This window comes from Falco punctatus, assembly GCF_963210335.1.
Source record: "Falco punctatus genome assembly, chromosome: 12".
NCBI lineage: Eukaryota > Metazoa > Chordata > Aves > Falconiformes > Falconidae > Falco > Falco punctatus.
In genome coordinates this window covers 31,869,841-31,892,792 of record NC_137592.1, presented here as the reverse complement: position 1 = coordinate 31,892,792, position 22,952 = coordinate 31,869,841, and the positions used below count along the sequence as shown (strand labels likewise).

Sequence of the window (22,952 nt, the reverse complement as noted above, 5' to 3'; positions counted from 1 at the left end):
ACAGTGGTGTTCAGTTATAGTATATTTTCAGTTTGCATGTAGATTTTAAGCAGCACGGAAGCTTAAATGAAGGCTGTGCATACTTTTGAAAGCTACTGCTTGTAAAAATATATTTTATTGCAATGTCCAGAATCTTCAGCTGTTATTGCAACATCTGCTGTGATGAGCAAATCACAAATATGTTTCCATGTATTAACTTTTCACTACCTGGTGAAAAGAATTATTTACAATATATTTGCTCCTTTGATGCCGTTGGCAGTAGAAAATTGTTAAAATGATACTATATTGTAGCTCCTACCAAAATTTAAGACTTTTATTTGGCCTGTTGTCTTACACAGTGCTTATGAGTGGTGTGAAGTGGTTTTTATCTTTCTCTCATTCAGTATGGCTGACAGTCCCCTAAAAATACATAAAAGAGCTTTACCACAGAGGATACAAAGCAAATCAGCAGGGTACTTCAACTGCAAGTTCAGTCAGGGATTCCCCTCTGTTTAGGGTGTAAAATTTGAAATAATTCCCTTAAAGCTTTGGCTATACTTTGCAGATTTAGAATGTGGGGTCATGGGATTCTTTCTCATTCAGCAATATCACTTTAAAGACCCCTTTTCACATGAATCCCTGAAAAACATGGTTGGCTGCTGCACAACAAAATTAAAACCAGACGTGGCCCTTTTAAACCAAGTTCTGATTAAAGTCTACTAGTTGCTAATAGAAACCATCGTTTGAATCATATCAAGGGAAACAGGTTGAAAGAAAAAAGGAAAACTGCTTCTTAACACTTCTCACTGGAGCCCTTAGTGTACCTAGTCCCGAAGCTGCACTAATACCAGCCTGTATCTTGTTTCAGGCACTCTGTTGTGAAGTGAGGTTGAAAACCACTCGGCTAGGAAAAAAAGTTCAGGTTTGAAAGGAAAATAGCCTGTATAAACATAACCAAGAGGACTATAGTAGTTCAGGGACAGCCCATGATTTATTCTGTACTGCCACAGAAGGCGGTTAGGAGGAGGCATCCTTGTGATTCCTCGTTTCAGTTAAATACAGGGTGAAAAGAAGTTTATGCCATGCAAGCCCACCGTACTGCTCGGCTTACTGGAGGTGGGATGGCAAAGCCATTCTCCTCTTCCTGCAGTCTACTGGCCCACCTGCCCTGCAGAAACGTAGTAGCTGTTTCCCCTCACTTATAACCTGCTTCTGCTCCTCAGGAGCACCTAAGCCAAGGTCTATGACTTGGCTTTTTTAATGAAAAGTCATGAACGTGCAGTAGACATTTCCCAGATACTGTTAGATGTTAACACTCAAAAATATTTCTGAGAAAGTCATCTCTGCCCCTTGAATGGTAGGAGTGACTTAGCTGAGAGCCAGCAGGGCTGCTGCTGATTTTTTTTCCCAAATGTTTCACATACCATCCTTTGGGGTTTGTGCTGCAGAATTTCAGTCTCTTAAAAAGTTTTTCATTTACTTTTAAAATTGTGTTCTTGCAGCCGTCTTCCTGTCTGCTGGTCCTGCTCTTGCATTGCTCGCTGCTTTGCTGCCAGCCCCAAAGTTCAAGAGCCTGTGTGGTGAATTTGACTAAAGTGACCCATTAACAAAATTGTTAATTTTAACTTGCTGCAGTTTTCTAAGCAGTTTTACCACGTGACACACCCACTGTAAGAAGAAGGGGGAGGCAGGAATGGTGCAAAGACTGTAGAAAAACAGCCTCTGGTAGAGAGCAAATTGCTTTTTTTGCAGCAATGCAGACTTGCACTGTCCCAAAGGGGGTTCATCTGGCCTACATCTGAACAAGCACAGCCTGTAAAAATACCTGTTATTTACAGAAAGGCAGAAACACCACTTGAGATGTGGAATGCTTAATCTGTATCAATTAAGGAAGAGGTATTTCAAACAGCTGAAGGGAAATGTTGGAAGGGTAAACATCTGCATCTTCAATTATATAGCATAACTATTTTTTTTCTCTCCTGAATTTGACTTATAAAACGAGCTTCAAGTTGAACCTAGCAAATACCTGAGGCCCAGTTTAGGGAGTTTCAAGCTTGCAGAAAAGCCATTGAGTGTCAAGAAGAGGATGTACAGTAGGAGATGCCAATAGAGGGGATGCTGTGCTTTTTGACCACTCACGATAACAAAGGTTTGCAATCTGTTGTGTGTTACGGCTTTTTGTGAAATTTCATATGGACCTTGTTTGACTTGAGAGAAGGTTCTGAGAAGGTAACAGTGAAGGTATATTGGACTTCTCAGTGTGAGCTCTCTCCCTTAGTGGGTGATAAAAAAATAATCAGTCTTATACTGATGTCTCAGATACAATATATGCCTTGGTAAACACAGAAATCTTGAAGGGAAATACTCAAGTCATCTAAAAAGCAGCCATTTTTACCCCTTCCTTATCCAGTTATAGTTGTTAAAAGGAAAAAAAAATTAGAAATTTGAACTGATAAAGGACATAAGAAAATGTGAACCAACCAGCAAATTGTAAAGAAAACTTACAAAATCTTGCACATGTATAATTCGTCAGTGCCAGGGTGAGGTCCCCATAAGTTTCATCTAGCTCAGGCCTGAACCTGCGTAACTGGGGGGGTGGGAGATAATTACCATATTAACCTAGCACACAAAAGCTCAAACCTTCATTAAAGTGAAAATAAGTGCTTTAGATTAGCTGGCTGACCATTTAAAGCTCTATCATATCTACTTTGTCCTTACTGACAAAGCTTTCGAGGTTGGCTGCTGGGGATTGAAGGCTTTGCTCTACCAGCGCTTTCAGCCTACACGGAGGACAGCAATAGAGCTTATTTCCATGTCTGCATTCTATTTGCTGCTTATAAAACCTCATCTGTGTTTGCTTTTTCTTAGCTAGCAGAGAGGAAAATTGCCAGTAGTCTTCTGGCAGAATGTCAATAAAACATCATTTCAAGTTCTCTTACTAGAAAACAGATGTTTTTCTTTTTTGTGTGTGTGCTTCTTCCCTTTCTTTTCACTCTTTTCATCCATCTTATTTTTATCTTTTTAAGCCCCACATTCTACTTATGGTACTTAAAGATATAACTGATTGAACGGGTGCCTCAATAATCAAATATACAGTAGTAGTGCATCTGTTGCTTTATCAAGGCATGATGGTATGCTCTGGCAACAGCCAAACAGTAAAAAAGGCAACAGTAAAAGCTTAAACATGTAGTTTTTTAAGTGAATTTGAAAATTCATACAATATGGATGGTTGCCTTAATTGATGGTGAAAAAAAATCATTAGGTTAACGTTCAGATAAAGACTTGCTTTTTTAGCACTACCACATAAATATTTTCAGAAACTTCTTTAGGATTGCCTAAAAGCAGTAGACTTTCCAGTTGTGCTATTTCAGTCTATAGTTCAATTTTATAAGGCAGGTATAGATAGTTTTCAGTTTAGTGTATATGTGGGGCTATAAGCCAGGGCCGTGGGGTGCTTATACATCAGCTGGCTCTGAGCGTTGGCATGCTGGCAAGGTACTACCCGCAGAGCCCAAGGGAATGGTATGGAGTTGACTGAAGTTACTCCAGCCTGAATTCTTAAAGGGCAGGGGGAGCAGGAGAACCTCCAAAACACTAAATATGACTTGAGGACTCTTGAAGCACAGGAAGGCAAAGACTGCTGCAAGCGTGTAACCTCTCCTGTTACCAGTAAGGACAAAGCAGCCTCCAGGATGTGCTAGATCTATAAGAATAAATTGTCTTGAATTAATATATCCTGATTTATATGCAAGGGAGTTGTGTGTCTAGCTTATACTGGTGCTATCAAATCTTTCATAAAAAAGACTTTTCTGAAAAAAGTAGACCAGGCGCTTCTACTATTTTAATGGGAAGAAGTGGTAGAAAGTGTTACATGTATAGCAGGTCCTAAATTTATCTTAATTTACTTTTATGTCTTTCTCATTTATCTTTTGAGAAGCAAGATGACTTAATTGCATTTCAGGACTGGTGATTAAAATTACCCTTGTATTTTTTTGCATGACAGAAAGCCAGTGCTACAGTCTAATCTTTTGGGGATATTGAGGAATGCTGTTCCAACCAGTAGTAGCAAAGCAATTGAATACTTTTTTTTTTCTGGAGAAGAATATATAAAAGCTAATGCAACATCATTCATGTTAGTGAGCTGGGCTGCAATGGTAGTCATTTCACAGTAAAGCACTGCTACCAGCTGGTCCCCCGGGAATGTCTACTGACATGTTCACAAACGACTGAGAGGAAAAGAGGAATACTCAGATGCTAGTATTTGCAGATTCAATTATATTATTTAGGAAAATAAAATGTGGGTTTTCTGAAGAGTTTAAAAATGCTGAATGACTGGATAGTAAAATGGAGGGTGAAACTAAATATCAACATGTATAAAGTAATTAATACTAGAAAAAGTAACCTTAATTACACAAAAACAGCAATGGAGTCTGTTAGCACTGAGCTAAAGAAATTGAGCAGTCATTGTAAATAGCTCTTGTAAAACAGTTCAGTGCTCAGAAGTGACCAGAAATCCCAAAAGATGTTAGTAGCTGTGGAGAAAGGAAGAAAGACCAGAACAGAAAAGAGCATTATGCTATTGTGCACTGTTTATCCACATCTTGAATGTTGCATGTGTGTTTAGTTCCTGTTCCTCATGATGAACTTAAACAGGAAAAATACAGTGCACTGCAACAGGGAGGATTCCAAGTATGGATTGGCTTTCCTACATGGAGGAGCTAGGCAAACTGGGGAAGGGTGTGTGTGTATGTGTGTTGAAAGATACATGGGAAAGGATAGTTTTATAAAGGTATGATTACACAGCCATAAGAAGCATCAAGAAGTTAGTAAGTAGTATGAAACTGAAATACGTCAAGGACTTTTGGCGATGAGGCACTTTCTCTAGCTTCAGTGGTCCTTAATATGTCAATCACTGGAAGCTGTGACTGTGTTAGAGTAGTAATTACTGTACAGTGGCTCTGCTCTTCTTGGCTGCTGATGAAAGCCCAGTGCTGGGCCAGATGGACTTGTGGTCTCCCCTGGCAAGGCCACCCTCGTGTTCCCAAATAGACTCATTTTATTTATTTATTTATTTATTTATTTTTAAAATAGAACTTAATTTTGTCATTGGGATTAAAACTGATGATCTAGATGCAGCCTTAGCTCAGAAAGTCTGTAAACTGCTAGCTTCTACAAGCTGATAGCAAATAGTTAGGGGAAAGTCCCTTCAAATTGTTCCTTTTCTTTCTAAACATCAGTTGCTGCTCACCGTTGAAGGCAGAACACAAGACAGTACGGAACTCTGGTGTAACATTCAGTATAGCAGCAGTTGTCTTCTGCACCGCTTCCCCTCTTACTTTGCAGTTTCTTTTCCTAATCATTTCATCACCAGTTTATACCCTGTACTCAGAGCAAGCAGGAAATTGCTAATGAAAGTAATGTGCGAATCTATCATCAGTTGGGTTGTATGCAGACATTCTAAACTTTGTAATCAGATTCTGTGAAAATCAGAGTATTATGACACAGATGGCAGCAAATGACACAAGCCAATATTATAATAAATATTCAAAAATCAATCATTCTTAGTTACCAGTCAAATTAGGGTAAACCATTAATTAATTAGGCTATTTCATATGTACTAAGCATTGTGCATAATTTTTTGGCTTAGTACCAAGAGTTTTCTGGCAAGAAATTCTAGTCTGCAGTTCTTTAAAAATAACAGCATAGTTAGCATTCAGTATTAAGAAAAAATAACTAAATGCTGCTCAATTGATGATGTTTTTAAATTTATACTCAGATTGGAAATACTATCAGACTTTGTGTGTAAATACCTTTATTTACTTTTCATATTATTCCTCATTTTTTTTCTTAAGACTCTGTTTCTTAGAAATAATGCTGTAATGATGATAATTTTGTAATACTTATGTGGAAAACATTTAAAAGTGCTTATAAATGAAAATTCTGTGGAGAAATACTGCAGTCTTTCCATTACAGGATTACAGTTTGAAAAGTGTTTTTAAGGTGATAGAAACAGGCATTTTTTCCCAAATAAATGTGTCTAAAAGGGTGTTAAAATCATTAATGGTTTAGTTCATAAAGCATTTAAGTATATTACAAACATGTGTAGGACTTCTTCCGAATATGATGCCTTACTGAATCAATGCTCCTATGCTTACCTCTAGAACATTTCAAGGAAAACCAAACAAATTGCCATCTCTCTGCAGGTAACTACAGCTTTTCTGATCAACACATCACATGCTCACTGCCATAATTCTGTCCTAATACGTACTTGAAAAGATTTCATATAAGGAGTATTTGAGGTTTTTTAATAAAACAGATATATGTGGGTAAGAGATAAAGGAGAGGGGAAATACAGAATCAGTGAAAATTGAATAGGATGCCTGGTTCTCACTGACACAGCCAGTGAGTGTTGCAATAAGTCTAACATATATTGAGGTAAATTGTCAGATTTCTGTGTCCTTCTCATATTGATAGATATTAGGAATAGAACACTTCTGTATCATAAAAAAGTGCAACCAACTTCAGTAAGAGTCAGATCAGATCAAGAGAACGAAGCTGCTTAGGGAAAGCTTGACTACCTCTTCAATCAAAGAAAGAAGGGAAGGGGTGGGTGGTGGTGGAATTACCAAACTAAAATTTTAAATTGAAATTATTTTGATACATTTATACATTTCTACTGCTGGAAGTCTGGAATAAATCCATGGTAAGCCATTATGTTACTCCCTAAGAACTAAGATCAGTGGGATCTGATTGCAGACGCTAGGGAACAGTATATGGGCATAGAGCCTTTGCCTTTTCTATACATAGCACTCTAATGCAGCAGTAGAGTCCTCTGCCTATTTGCATAAACACAAGTTCACAGAGCCTGACTTCTGAGCCATCTGTGGCACCTTGACGGTCCCTCCTTTATTAAGCCTGCAGAAAATACTGTGTAAGTATGTATTAGTTTTAGCTGCATGACTGTTTCAAAAAAGTGAGCTATTTTATCACTGCTCCACTCCTCTGCAGCAAGTCATTGTTTCATGAGTTCAATCTTGATGAAGATGTCTAGCAAGCACTTCGCTACAATATTATTCTCCATTAATGTTATAAGAACAGTAATTCATTTTTCAGTATACTTTTTTTTTGAAGAGCTAATAGTGTTAAAAACATCTATCCAGTGCATGTCACTGATGAGCAGTTTCTTATATTAAAACCACTTTCTATCTAGCACATTTTGCATTTGTGTCCATTAAAATGCATGAAATATCTATCATAACATTTTAAGCACTCAGTAGCTTATTACGGGAACCTCATAACTGCTTCCTTATTATCTCTTTTTGACAATGACTTTAATGAGTTATATTCAGGTAGTTGTTAAAATTTCCATCCAAGCACGTTTCTTTTTTGGATGACATGTCAAGAGGTTAACTTATGCTCCCTTCCAGCTGATTCCTAGGCCTCAATCCATCAGACAAGTCACTTCAAAGGAGATATTGCTCTGTTGAGTTGAGACATCAAGATAAAGTTGGCTTTCTGAGATGCAGTCCCCTTTGGGAAGTGTGCAAAGAATCCTTCAGCAGTTATTTGTCTAGGCAGTCTTGAAGGAACAAGACGCACGATGAAGACCAAGACATGGAATGAGAAAAAGCTATTAAAGGAAAAAAAGGGAGCTGTGGTTAATGTAGCTTATACTAATTCTTTGGTATTATTTCTCATTCATTTTATATTCTGTGAGATTTTTCTCCAAGGAGTGAAGCGCGTGTATGTAGAAAAAAAACCATTTCATTAGTTAAAAGTTCCTCTCTGTCTCTGCACATTAAGTCTTTTCTCGCTAATAGTAAAATCTGTCTGGAAAAGAAAGACCAAATAGGTAAGTCAGCAATTCCATCTTTCACTCACATGCCATGAACTGTTTATGTATGACTTGTGGAAATGGGATCAGAAAAGAAGAATAACAAGTATAGGTAGTATGCTCGGTACCATCTAAGGGGTGCTAGTTTTACCAAAATGTAAGCACTATAGCTGTGGAGTATAGGTGAAAATTACCTGTTGGATTTGTCTTGTTGTTATGCTGTACTTTGAACTGTCCCTGTGGTTTTTCTTATGTGAAATTTCAGCAGCTTGAAAGCCAGTATGCTGTTGTGAGGAGGGAACAATGAACACTGTGGGCTCTCAGGGAAAGAAGTGTTCTTGCATCTCCAACTAATGTTTTGCAGATGATAGGAGAGACACTTAGGAAGTCAGTTGACGAGCTCATCGGCTATAAATAAGAGCAGCACTAGCTAGAAAAGACTACAGCGTGGTTTCTTGATTTCCTAGCATTGCATAAACCAAGATACAGAGCACACCTTCAGAAAGTGTGAGTAGGAACTTCTGTCAAGAAGCTTGTTTGCTTTATTCAACAACAAAATTGTCATTCACTGGCACTAAGCACAATCCTTAAGAGATAACAAATGGCAGAAAAGCATTTGAGAGATTCTCTCAATGTTGAAATCAATTCCATCTACTCAATTTTAAAAGTCATGCTGTTTTAGTTTTATATGGGCGTGCAAGAGATGGAGCAAGCAACAGCCTGGAAATAACAGATAGGAAAAGCTGCTTGACTCTACACATTGTTAGCACGCAAATGCTTGAGCAGCCGTAATTGCAAAACAAAATTCTCAAAAAGTTGTGAGTGAAAAATGAAAAAGCTGAAACTCACTATTGCAGATGTCACAGCTAACTTCAGTTTTGTTTGGCCACCATAAATATATGCCTGGGAAAGTAATAGGTTTAGAGGCAGCTGAAGCGTAGCATGAAAAGTTTGGTGCAGAATGCAGAAAAAGCCCTTGTTTGCAGGTAAGAAACACACTTTGGTCTTTTGGGTAAGAAACCACATGAAGAAGCTGGAAGTGTTGCTGAAAATTTACATTTAATTAAACACCCTATTAAACTTACACAAACTGTCCCAATTAAAAGTGGTTTCTCAAACAGTACTTTTCTTCCTGATAAAATCTTTATTGGAATAAGTGCATAGTAATTATTCAACTTTTATCTCAGGAATCCTGAAAAAGTATGTCTGGGAAAAATGCTGGGTTTTTATAGGGAAATATTTATAGGTTCCCTTATAATTAGTATTCAGATTGGTTTTCTGCAGATAAGAAATATCAGACCCAACTAAAAAATGAAAGAAACATTTAAAGAATATTTGCAACATTGTCTACAATTTCAGTCTGAAAAATTCAGGGTCTTTTTCCCTTAAAAAAATGTTACATTTATAATATAGATTCAAATGACTGTTACCGTGTACTGTTTACCCTTTTAAAATAGTACTAGAGCACTGGATTCTTAAGGTACATATTCGCTTTATATGACCCTGCTACTGTTAATGTCATAAGTGCTCTGCCCTATCGCCCATGTCATTGAGATCATCAGGAATCCGAAATTCGGAATGAAACCTGGTGCAGCTGAACCGCTGGCTCTTCCGAAGCTGAAAAGGTCCAAAAGTAGTCATGAACTGTTACCCTGTAGTGATGGAACTTTATGAAGATAAACATGAACCAAGAGCGACATGACATAGTGATGAAGAAATATAAATTAGAAAAAGTGTGGGTTTACAAGTATTTTGTGAAATAGTTTAGGAATATGCAGGAAAATAAGGGTAGGCTTGTGCAAGTCAGAAAAATCAGAGACAATCCCACACCCGCTGAAGTCAGCAGAGGCTGTTTATAGAGCAGAGATCACCCTTTGTATTCACCTATTTGTAATTTCTGAAAATAACCTGAAATGTCTATTTTAGTGCTCCTTGCTTGACTCCTGTCTACGTAGAAGCAACCAAGAATAAGCAGTGTCAAGAAATTGTGCTTTTCGATCCTTGATGAGTATAAACATATTTTAAAACTTTTAAATAACAAACAAAAATCCTTAAACGCTGTTCTCTTTACCCTTAACTAGGCAAAATGTTATAATTCAGCATTTTCATTTAAAAAAGAAAGGATATGAGTGTGAAATTTAGTTGTTACTATTTTATAACAGCTGTGCATTGGGATGAAGACACCTGTAAATTAAGAGGAGCTTATTCTTAAAATAAAGTCACAGTCCACATTTTTTTTCCTTTCTGTGCTAACTAGTTGCCAATCTGCTTATTCTTAAGCACAATGTGCAAGATATGAGGGTAAAATGAAATAATTTAAGTGTGTTTTTTGTTATGTTCATTTTGCCTAAACATAAAGGTAATGTTTTTTATAAAAAAGGTAAATTATGGAGAACCATACTTAACTTGTGCTTACTTATATTTTGTAATGTACTTCAGAGTTTTGACAGCCATGGTTTGATATAAATGGGCACAGTCAATATCAAAGTCAGAAATGCTAATGTGTGATCAAAGCTCTTTTTTGCTTCTTTCCAGTTGTCAGTTATAATCTAACAAACTACAACAAATATTCCAATTCTCTCAGGGGGAAAAAAAAAAAAAAAAAGCTCAAGTGTGTACCGACTTTTTCTGCAAAAATCACTGTAGGTTAGGTTACTTTTCCTTCACGGGGCTGAAGTGGAAAGAAAGAGGGTAAACCTAGCAGTAGAAAAGAGCAGCACCAGTTCTTCAGACCCATAAGGAGTGTTTGCACCGTCAGGGTACGCTTAGTGACCTGCTGCCTGTAGCTGCCCTGTATCTCAGTCCTCTTTGCATTCGTTAGCTGAGTGACAGCGATTTGCAGATCAGCAACGCAGGTCCAGGTTATCACCGCTCTTTAGACAGCCATCTCACGGTGAAATCCTTCTTCCAAATCAGAACTCCTCTAGAACTCTCTCAGATTCAGAGGAGACGGCAGAGTTCCTCTGGAAGCTGGGGCACTGAGTTTGAGTAGTAACTTGTAGACATGATGTCTAAGGAAAAGGAGATTGCCAGGTGTTATCACACTATTTCTTTGAAAGGGCTTAGAAGAATGTTCTCGCTTTTTCTAGAAATCCAGACCAGGGAATGTATTTTTTCTCTGCCTTTGTGTTTTCTATGGTTTGAGGTTTTTGGTTTGCCATAGTCAAAAGAAGGATGATGAGTCTGCAGAGGTAAAACCCGAACTTTTCTTGGGAAAGCAGTAAATGAACTTGAACTCATCTTAGGATCATTTTTCCCCCCTTCTTTTAAGCCCACATCTCACAAATCAGTACTATTGACAGAACTCTGATTCCATACAGAATCAATGAATATTAGAGATCCTGGCTGCTGTTAAAGTCATATCAGAACAATGAGTATTTGCTTTTAAAAAATTGAATATTGGTATTGCTTAAAATTGGGGGTTCATGCTAGTCTTGCTACTGTTTTACACAGGAGTTGCCAAGTCAGTTCTTATAATTTTCAGTCCGATTACTGTTATAGGAAGGGGAAAAAAAGCAAAGACTAATAACTCGAGATGAATTAGCCATTTTTTTTTCTACCAGTTTTACAAAGTGTTTGTTAAATAGAAGTTGAAAGTAATTTTTCATTAAAACAAATTTTCATTATGAAAAAGCTCTCTAATACAAACATTCTGTATGGGAAAATTTCAGTATTGTAAATGAATTATAATTTCCCATTTTATTTTTCCTTCTGTGATACACTAACTTACAGGATTTTCCTTTAAAAACCAAAGAAATAATTTCAGGTGTGTATATATATATATATGGATTATTTCCACCCACCCCCAGTCTATTATTTAGTGCCACTGTGTCTAGATGAGTTCCTACAGTGACGCAGCTCAGCTTCTTCATGCCCTTCCTCTCCTTGGTGGCCAGACTTTCCAGCTGGCTTCCCTTACTGTCATCCTTCCGTAATCTTTCCTCAGGCTCTGTTACAGGAGTGTTCTGGGAACTGGGGAGCTGCTCGAGGAAATGGGATAGCTTGTGAAATGGCTGCTTTCCTAATGTGCTGAAGTAGTTTAGGTAGAATGAAGTCAAGGACGTTGACTTGAGAGTGTTCGTGTTAAGTGCATGTTGCTTAAAGCAAAGCGCCTAAACATACTCAGCCTAAAATTCTTGGAATTTTTCATTATAGCAGCCATGTCAAACTAAGGTAAAAACAAATTAAGATTTACGAAAAGTCACGCAAGTAGTTTGTGAAAGTGAATCTGATGAATACCAATTCAAAGCCCTAGCATTTGGGTGCACTTTAAAAAATTTAGCATGATTCAAGGCAGGGTATGACCTTATGGTGTGTTTGTAATGCTGCGTGATGTTTGCAAGTGCACATATTTTTACCTGCAGTAAGTACAAAGTAAATAATCTGGCACTGAAGCTTGCTTTAAATTAGCATAGAATTGCCATGTATTGGAAGTTCACGCTCACCTTAACCTACAGCAAAGTCAATTGTCAAGTTCAACATAATTTCTGAAAATTTGGCTGAAAACATTCAGCAGTGAGCTGACAAAGCAACAACCGTATGTTTCAAGCTCATTGACTTTGCTGCGCTTTAGTTCAGGGCCTTGGGGCAGATTCATAAAACCTTTAGTACCTTTAGCACATTTTCTGATAGTCATGATCCTCAGAGAACAGTACAAAAGAGAACCTGCACTCTTATTAAAAATACAGGGATCTAGCTGACTTCTGCTTTTAGCTTTTAAAGATACTTTTCTTTCATTATTTCCAAGAAGAAGGAAAATTACATGTCCTTAGGGCTGTTTGTTTCACTTGCTTAGATATATGACTTACAAAACTAAATTAAAATGTAGCTGATTCCTAACAATAAATGTTTTAAGTAATGTGTTGAGAAATGTCTCTGAGCTGTGTTAGAGGTTTTGTAACGCAGTTACAAAATCAGTTTTATCCTCTCATGTACTCTGAGTTCACATATAGTTGCAATTGCATTTTCAAAACTATTTTTTCAAGAAATATGGTTCACCTTAATATAGACCCAATTAACAAAGCACAGTTCCCAGTTTTGAGAGCATGTGCGTGTTCTACACATACTTTGATGTGGCAGGAAAGTGTAGAGGCTGAGACTCACAACTCAAAAGTTTACTACTTTCTGATGTTTCTTTCTCTCTCATCTTGGTGAAATTCAGTAGTGATCCTCGTTCCGCTTGCAGAGAAAGGCTTTCACGAGACACTGTTTACCATCAGCACAGCACCCTGGCAGACACCAAGAAGCCTTAGATTTAATTTAGTCTGATAGATCTATGTTCTGCCCTCCCATCTTGATCCACTGGCTCTCTTTAGATACTTGTGTGTCACCAACAGTTAATATCTCACAGCTCTAAATGAATTAGTGGATGTGAGTATGTGCGCTATCATGCCCCAACTTAAATAGCTTGCTTAAGGCAAAAGGTAGACAAAGCTGGGAGAGGGGACATGCTGAGTCAGACCACGGGCACGGGTAGTGAATTCACAGAAAAAAGAGAAAAGAAACAGGCAAATGATTACAGAAAACTGTGTCCTCAGACCTGGATATGGTACTTGACTCCAGGACTGGTTGGGGTTTACATCCTTCTCTGGATTTTAATTCCCTGGTGCATGCGCTACATATGCTGGTTTTCCTTAGGAGTGAACTAGATCAATATTAAATGCAATCTGTTTGTAGTCTGGTCATGTAGAGGAAACCGGTAGAATTTTCAAATGTACCTTGTTTAGCTTTCTGCATTTCTGTATGAGTGCATGTACAGAAACAGATTTAACGTTATATTTATGTTACTCAAAAAACCCCATGAGCACATCTATTCTACAGCTGAAATGAAGGCTAATGAATGATATTAGCAACTCTGATTGCCTTCATTTTAATTTCTGAAATGTCAGGTTTTGTTTTTAAAAGTATCAAAAATACCCTAAACTGCCAATACTTCACCCAAATTGCCAAAAGCAATTTTGCCTGTAATAAAGCTATTGTGGGCTGGAACATTTTGATCAAGCAGCGCAGATTGATGTTTTGCTTGATACTATTGAGTGAATATGCTGTTCTTGTGGAATTTTCTGTATGACTCTGTTAGGAAGAAAATACAGTTAACAAAAAGTCTTTGACCTGCAATAAGACTTTCTCAAGTTAATTTACCAATTAGCTTTAAATGATAAACTGATACACATCATTGATCTTTAAAAGGCAACTAAGATTTTCTATTAGTAAGAAACCTGCATAGTCAGGGAATTTCAGGCTGATGCAGATGCAGTCATTTAAAATACAGTTGATTCACTATAATTATTGGCTTCTTAAATTCGAGTTTGCAAATGAGTTATTTGGAAGACCAGAATTGTCTCTGCAGCCAGCCACCAGGGAAAGGATAATGAAGATTAAGATGCCTTCCCCTATTTATTTTGTGTTTCTGCATCTAGTTCTGGAGGAATCTTTTCTGAACTTGTGCTGCAGACTGGTGTGTCATATAGCTGCCCCAGGAGGGTTGCACAGTGGCTGGAGACTGGCTGCTTGCTGAAACACAAACCTAGATTGCAGACATGCTAGATTTACCCTGGAAACCAGGATAAATGAGGTGGCACGGTTTCCTGGTTCTGCATCAGGTGTTTACAATAACACTCTTAGGTGTCTCTTGGAGCCGCTCAGCTGTCTTTAGTTTATGATGCGGCTTGCTATGTGTATTTTATTTTAGCTGTAGGACTCCATCTGAAACCCTGGCATCCCTGATCTCAAAGTGATATTCCCTGTTAGCTAGAGTGATCTCAGGTTTTGCCCTTTTGTCCACTTACTCTCTTAATTTTCAAATGGGAAATGCCACCTGACACCGATTACTGCAGTATGCGTAGTTATCTGTTAGCGAACTAGGCTGAAACCACTGATTTTTTTAATACTTTTTTTTTTATACAGACCAATAGAGAGTAATGATTTGCCTGTAACTAACTTGGGTTCCATAGGTTAGTATAGCATTCACCAGACTATTCACTGAACTCTTGCTAATCTGTTTACTTTGTCTTTCTTCTGATACTTTATTTTTGATACACATTTTTGATGACAGAATCAGGCTCCCAATTCACAGAACTGAAGGCCCCAATCAAGTCTGGGTGGCATTTTGGTATACACCTTGATGCTGGTGCATGGCGTTGCAAGAATCAGTAATAATTCCTGTGTTTGGTTCAGGCAACGAGTTTTGAATGTGTTTTGGTACAATGCCAAAAGCTAGTGTCTTGTTTCAAAGTGATTGGGGTTTCTGTGAAATTCTGTTGGCTAAATGATCTCCCAATTTAAGTACAACAGGATAGATACCTACAAGAGAAAAAGTAAGTCTGTGTGTTACCATCAATTAACAGACCCATTTGAATTCAGCTAATTTTCAGCGCCTAAATTAGGCTGAACAGGCTCCTCACAAGACAGCAAAGAGAGCAGGAATCTTTAAAGGACATTTAGAACATTCACCACACTGAAAAGGAGGTTTTTTTCTTCTTGGCAGTTCATACTTTTTTGCCTTTAACTTTAAAAAGGGCCAAAGGTAATTAAGTTCTAGCTGAGGTGATGAAAACAAGCTATGCTGAACTTTGGATGCCTAAGTAAAGCTGTAACTTAGGATGCTTGGGGCTTTACATTTGTATATCCTAGTTCATAATGAATGGCATCAAATCAAGATTTGCACCTCTGACTGGCTGCACAGTCTGTGTTTTCCCATGTAAAGAGGCGGTTGTACAAGCAATTATCTGCTTTTAACTGGATGTGTAGATTTTACTGGCATGATGGACTATGAGCAAATTGTGGGATCCATAAAAGTGCCTATACTTTTTTATTTGGTACTGTCCATTCGCTCTAGGGATGCATAAAATCTAGTAGTTAATTAAGCCTTTAAAACAGGAAAAGAGCTGAACACAGATGTTGGTAATAAATTTCATACTTAAGCGAGAGCAGATACTTAGTGGATTTTTGCAGGTTACAACTTGCATCTGAAAGGAAAGGTTTATGATTAGTGTATTAATATCTGAAAGAATTAGTAGCTCAGAAAGTCAGCAAGTGCTGGGTACATGAAGCAAATCAACTGTATCGTGTCTAGAAGAGAGAAATGATGCCAGGGGAAGGACAGCATGGGAAATAAGTGTGGTGGGACATCAGGTTGGAAGAGTAATTATCAGTCCATAGAAAACAGATTTTTTTTTTTTTTTTTTTTTTATTAGGGCTCTTGCTTTTCTTCTCATGGAAAATATTTAAAGAAAAGAAGGGGGGGGAAAAAAAGCCCTAACCCCCCAAAAGTGGCAGTATGGCAATATGCCAATTCCTATTTAAATACAACAGCACTTTCTGCTGGTGCAATTTGAATGAAGTGGACTCAGATCAGTGTAAATTCTGAATAAGACTGGAGAGCCAATGATTTAGTAGATTTATAGTTAATTCATGATAAACCAGGACAGAAGAGTCTGAACTGTTATGATCACAATGATGCTTAAATTAATTTCAGGTCACTGTATTTGAAATTCAGTGAGGAAAGTGCTAGCAATGTTTGAGGCTGGCCAATGCCATTGAACAAAATCTGTTCGCACTTTTCTTCTGCAGACCTTCCACTCTTGTGTGGTGTCCAGGAATTCCTACATGGGTTTGTGTTCTAAGCATTTAGAACATTTTCTCCTAAATACGCTGCTCACGAGCACATTTACTAATTTTATATACAAAAGCATCTTCTTGGTCAGGAAGCAGCCCAAGACAGAGATAGGCTTTGGGAAAGAAAAGCCTCTTCTTCCATTCAAGGTAGCTAGTTTCCACGAGGCCAGGACTGCTTTCAGTGCATTACTCCCATGGTGTGTTATACCCAGGTTCATCCTTGTCATAGCCATTTGAACGTAGTTCCCCTTAACCCATAAACCAAAATAAATTTTGGGTTGCGTGCACTGCAAACAGAGGCAGCTCACAGGTACTTCTGACCTGATTTTTTTTTTTTTTTACTCTGAGTACTCTTGCAAAGGAACTAGACTGATACATAGGAAAGCGTACATTTAATTTGACAACAGGAAGAGTTTACAAGTCCCTAACCATTAAAAGATATTTGAAATATTTGCCTGTATAAATGTGAGCAGCCAGGTTGGATTTGATATTTATATACACGGAGGCACCTTTACGTGGATGTGACACAACAGAGGGTTGTTAATGTGAGAGCAAATTCAAATTGCATATGCTTTATAGATCTTTTAGAGATCTGTTGTGACATAAGGGAGACTAAGGAGTTCAACTACTTAAAGTAATTAAAAAAAAAAAAAAAGAGTTGGGCTAACAAATTGAGAAGGGTTAACAGGTTTAAAATAATAGTAAGTGATGTATTTTTAGGCAAGCCTATTGACTTTCCCTAAGATTTTTACTCATGTCCTTTAAGCGTTTTTTGTAAATTCATCCCTTGCCTCTCAAATCTAGTTTGAAATTGCATCCATTGCAATGCCCAATAGAATACAGAATAATAGGAATTGCTTAGAGTGTTATTCACTGCATCTATATCGCCATACCCAAAGATAACTTTATTCACTTATTCTTTATGCAAAACTGGTCTTTCTCTTGTCAACAAAAGTAAACACGTAAGGAATAGAACAATTCGGGTAGCTGGCACCAGTGTGTACATATCCAACTCTTTCTGCTGGGTTTGCACACCTGGTGTAGCCTAGTGTCAATACAGTGGCATGGAGAAAGCAACATGATGTTATCAGAACCTCACTGCCTTTGCTGCAGCTAGTATTTTTATTCCTGGAGGTCCCTTGACATGCTCAAAATAGCAAAGACTGCATATAAAAACAGGACAATAAACCAGCAGCAATTTAAAAAAATGCTGATAGATAATGGAAAAAGTCTAAGATTAAAACAGTCCAACATGCTGAACAGCTCCATCAGGCTTTTAGTGTCTTTTTCCCTCTGTGCAGTCTTGAAGTCAGAGAGGCTTTGATTTCAGGCAGTGTCATATAGTACCCATACACTAATAGGCCTCGCCCATCACAGTTAGCCTGCACTGGGTGGAAAATAATCCAAAAAGAAATGTGCAAGAGTTTCAGAGCCAGTGGCACAACCCTTTTAAAAGAAGGCTGACACATGGGATGCAGTCACCTGGAAGGACGCAGTGGAGGTAATGGCCTGACTCAGTGCAAGCCTAATGTGTTTGTGTCAAATGTCACTTTATTTTATGACAGTTATCAGCAGCCTTTGTTCTGCCACAGGAATGGCAAAACAGGCCAGGGAGGTCTTCATTTTGCAAGAATGTAATATGTTAATTGCAGATTAACTTTTGGCAGTCACCACATAGGTCCAATGGCTGGGGTTTGAGCACAGAAGTTTGGATTGATAGATTCAACGCTTGGTCAATCACCCGTATCAATGATGGTTCGTAGTCAGGATTTTTCTTTCTTTCTTTTTTTTTTTTTTTTTTTTTTTTTTTTTCCCTTGGTCAGCAGTGTAAAGGACAATTTCTATAATCATTTTATTCTGAGAATTTTTTTCCTAGGTATTAAAGATACCCTTTTTCCTAGATCTGTGAATACTTCAGTTACTGCAAGCACATTATGCTACACAAATACAGAGTTGTATTTGCTTCAGAAGTGTTGTACTGTTAAAAAATAGCCAATTACAAAAAAAAGTTATCCATTAAATGAAAAAGGAAAGTATGGTTTGAAGGTGCGCTAACATCAGAAGGTACTGGATCTGAATATTAACAAGTCATCTGGATGATAAAGGTAGAAGATTATCTTCTGAGAAGCCCTAATAAACAAACATAGGCTGAGAAGCTGACATAGATTGAGAAAAAGTAGAGCACTCGTGCACACACATTTACCACTGGTACCTTTCCCCAAAACTATTTTTAATGAAGGAACAAAAGTCCTTCTAAATACCTGCTGAAGTTCTCCTGGCTGCAGCAATCTCATTTCTTAAAGGCTTGAATATGACTGGAAAGTGCCTAACTAATTCCATGTTGACTGTGCCTGTTTATGACAACCTGGTTCATTAAATGTGCATCTACAGTACCTTTCTATAGCTAAATATACATTAGAAGTGTTTTAACGCAGTAGCTCTATATTTTGAGGTTTGCTTATACTTTGTAATTTTCTTGCTTGATGTGATCTTTGGTGAGTTTTAACATTTGCCCAGACAGTCTCTCTGTCTCTCTGTCTCTCTTTCTCTGTGAGGTTCACATGTAAACTGATTTAAAGATTGCATAATGACTGTTTGGCATATCCTACAGGCAAAGGTCCAGAAACCCTTTTTGCTGGCTATAACCTCAATGATAATGAGTGGCACACAGTGCGTGTGGTTCGGCGAGGAAAAAGTTTAAAGTTAATGGTGGATGACCAGCAGGCCGTGACAGGTAGTGTGGCATTGTGACTCCGTGGTACTGGGGGGGAAACACAAAACAAAACACTACAGAAGTAAAATGCCTTTATCTGAAAGCAACACGTAATTTCTTTCTTTTCCTGGGTAAGATCCAAAATCCGTGTTATGCATCTTGAAATACTGGTGCTACAAGCACGTTATTACACTTAATGTTACTCTAACGTCGCTGTTGGAATTAATGAAAACCTTCATGCTGACTTAAATTAATGTTTTTATACAGTAATTGGAGAGAAGTGATTTGATATATCACTAATGAGAAGGCAAGTAAAATGCTTTTGGCGACACACTAAATTTATACTAAGGTTAAACTCAAAGCCATTGCTGTATGAAAGAATTTAATAAATGTTTGAAGGATATTCTATTGTGTTTTAAATCTTGCATCAGCTGTCCTCAATAATTAGCTCTTAGGCAACAGGTTTTTCTCAGATACTAAAACAGCAGTTGGGATGGGAGAAAAACCATGACATGAATGCTAGCAGGTGTTAGAAATATATTCCTATGTATAGATTATAAGAAACGATAACCGAGAAGACTTTGATTCGGTTCTGTTAAAGGTAAGGCTTACATGTGTGGTGTTAATAGCAACAGACCTGGCTTCTGGTCCTGATTCCTTGCACAATACAATGTGCCTAATTTTGTGTTAGCTATTTAGTATTTTCCTTTGTTTTCATGTGGTATTGCATCACTTTTATCATTGGCTCTAAGTTTGTGGTTTGGTTTTTTTTTAATGGCAACAATTTTTAAAAAGGAAAGCACCTTCTTTAATAGTCCTTTTTCACTTCAGCTGAAGTGAAAGACCACTTCACTTCACTGAAGACCATGTTGCTGGTAGAAAAATAATTGCTGTGTATTCATATAGTTGCAAGAATATATTTTCTAGAATCAGAAATTACCAATAGATCTTCCAGAGGTGAAGAAAAAATTTAGTCTGTGTCTATGATAACGGTTTGGGTCATTCTCCCAAGAAAGTTGGTGGCCTAAACCAGTTATTTTCTTTGTAAAAATAAATGCATAACATTGGAGGAACTACAGTGGAAAATGTCATTATCTTGCTGCTTCAACTGCAACTCGAGTAATAAGGCTACTTTGGGGACATTTTCTAACCAGGGGAAGCATTTTAGACCTGAATAAAACTATTGTGTCTAGAACTAAATGCACACTTCTTGGGCTCCTCACGGCAGATTTCTTATTTACAGATACTAGGGGTTACAAAGCCACCGAGAAGTACTGTTTTCACCTTGGGTTTCCATCCCAGCTGCTCAGTGCAGCTTCAGAGAAGTTCAAAATACATGTGAAAGATGAAGATGAAAACCGGGAGGGTTTATCATATGTAGTCTAGTCAGATGAAGTGATAGGTAAACTTGCAGGGCTGCAAGTTGTTGTAATCACTCTCCACTGCAAATAATTGTAGTTACTATGAAATATCATGGTCTCAGCAAATAGCGGAGACACTGGAACAGATTTCCTAGAGAGGTGGACGATGCCCCAAGCCTGTCAGTGTTTGCAGCATTTGGATAATTCTCTTAATAACATGCTTTAACTTTTGGTCAGCTACGGGGTGGTCAGGCCATTGGACTAGATGATCGTTGTAGGTCCCTTCCAACTGAACTAGTCTGTTCTAGCTGTTAAAGCCAGCAAAGCTTCTCAGTTCCCTCCTGATCAAGCGAAAGTGTCTCCTGTGCATCCAGCTTTCTGGTGCAACGCTTGTATTCTTTCCACATGCCAGTATCTGTATGAGAAGCCGGCCAGTTGACTCAAAACCCCTCTCGGTTCTTTGAGCTGGAAGTTGCCTACATTTGCATGGTCCACAGAGGTTTGATGTTCTTCATCCAAGGGAGAAAGTCATTCCAATATTTCACAGGTAAAAAGTTTTCTTAAGCTCCTCCATCAGCGAGGAGGGAACCGGCATGCGAGAAGGAGCTAGAGGGAACTTGGATGTCTGATAACATGGGAAATCTCTTGTTAGTCCCAGGAATATTACAGTTTCTACATGGAAAAATCTTTATTGCCATATAATGCCGTGATTTTTCTTTTTTTTCTTTTTTGGCAACACACTGTGTTGCCAAAAACTTCATGAGCTTAAGTTTCAAATCTACCCGATGCAATTTAATATGTAGAAGCTTTGAATTTCCTAAAGGGGTAGTGGAAAAGTTGCCACATTAGAATGTAGTGCTTTTGCTCTGCTTAGAACTCTTCTTCAGGTGTTCCAACAGTCACAAATGTGTTTAAAATATAATCTGGTAGTTATTCATGTGAAAAGTTATTATAATCTCATAGGAAGCATGAGGAAAAAGCAGATTTCCTCCCCAAAATTCCAGTTTCCCCCTGCCACACACTGTGTTTTCCTATTTTGATCCCCTTTCCTATGTCATATATGAAAAAAAATCCCACCATCAGATCCAAAAAGCTTAAGCTGGAGGGGAGGGCATTAAGTAATTCAGTCTGACTTTCCCTTTTTTAAAAAGGTTAATAATACCACCTATTTATCCATGGACTAAGCTTAGTTATCTTAGACGAATGCATAATTTGCGCATGGATAAATAATAACTTTCAGAATCACAGCTAGCTTTCCTTGGAAGTCATATAGGTGGTTTTGAAAATTTTACTAATCATAGAAGAGTTTAAATACTTGCAGCCCTGATTCAATTTGTTTTCTGGAAATGCATAGAAAATAAAAGTGGACTGAAGGAGGTCACTGCAGTCGGGTAATGGAAAGGATGCCTAGTTTATGGTTATGAACAGAAATCCATGTGGCCTTTTGTATGATATCCCGTAGCATTACAACAGGTAATGCATTTTGTGCACTAACCTGACAGGGTAAAACCAAAAACAAAACCCCAAAACCCCAGCCTCGTAAGCATGAACTGCAGTCTCTCTCTTTTTCTTCGTTGCTGTAGTTGCAAATGCTGTGGAGCATTATGTGAAGTCTCAAGTGTTGTTAGCATGTATGTACAACTGAAATGTTAGAGATTTGGGATGTGAGCCCAGATTCTGGAACTCTTTTATTATTACTATGCTCAAGAAATAAATTAATTTAAGGAGTTAAGGTAGTGAATGTAGTGAGGATACTGTGCTACAGGCCAGAGCTTAGTGGATTTTTGCCATGACATTTATGCAATGCCATCTGAAGTGATATAAGACTGGAATACATCATTTTCCTCTCTAAAACATGCTCTTCAGTGGTCTGACTGTGGTCCAGCACACAGTGCTTGGCCTTGCAGAAAGTTACAGCTTTGGCATTTTTCAAGACTGACTCGTTACTGCAAGGAATACCTCACCTTTGCTGGATACATCAGGGGAAGTAGTTTCTTCAAACTGATGTTTAGAAACAAGAACATCACGAAGGCTGTCCCCGGAGGGGGGAGTAAGGTGCCTCCTGTCTTGCTCAGCCCCTATGACTGCAGATCCCAGATGCTGATGGTGTTCAATGACATCAGCAGAGTTAGTTCTTATGTAGAATGTACCCTGAAGCTAAGTAAGTTGCTTGTAGATACTTATAATTAATTATTAGAGCAAATCTTGTGTGTGCATGTGTGGTCTGAATGGTGCTAAAGCTTGCAGAGCTATTTTCACTGTAACTTCATTGATTGCTGTATTTGTATCTCAGTGCTGTGACTTCACCTGTTTGTGAATCCATCTCCCTGGGCAAAGCCCAAATACCTGCACTTGCCTTGCCCTTTTCCCCGTTCACACACACGTACACTGACACTTGCATATGAAACCCACGAAGGCACCGCTGTTCTAGCCCGCCTCGGGGCTTTCT

At 38.0% G+C, this 22,952-nt stretch overlaps 1 protein-coding gene across 10 annotated transcripts in view; it reads left to right on the top strand.

Moving 5' to 3' along the window:
• NRXN1 (neurexin 1) overlaps window positions 1–22,952 on the top strand; it is a 730,370-nt gene that overhangs the window by 326,896 nt on the left and 380,522 nt on the right. For all 10 annotated transcript variants that reach the window (XM_080407807.1, XM_080407800.1, XM_080407815.1 and 7 more), the window contains one exon: window positions 19,041–19,163. In XM_080407807.1, coding sequence (XP_080263933.1) covers window positions 19,041–19,163 — 123 coding nt within the window. The remainder of the gene's footprint in view (window positions 1–19,040; window positions 19,164–22,952) is intronic.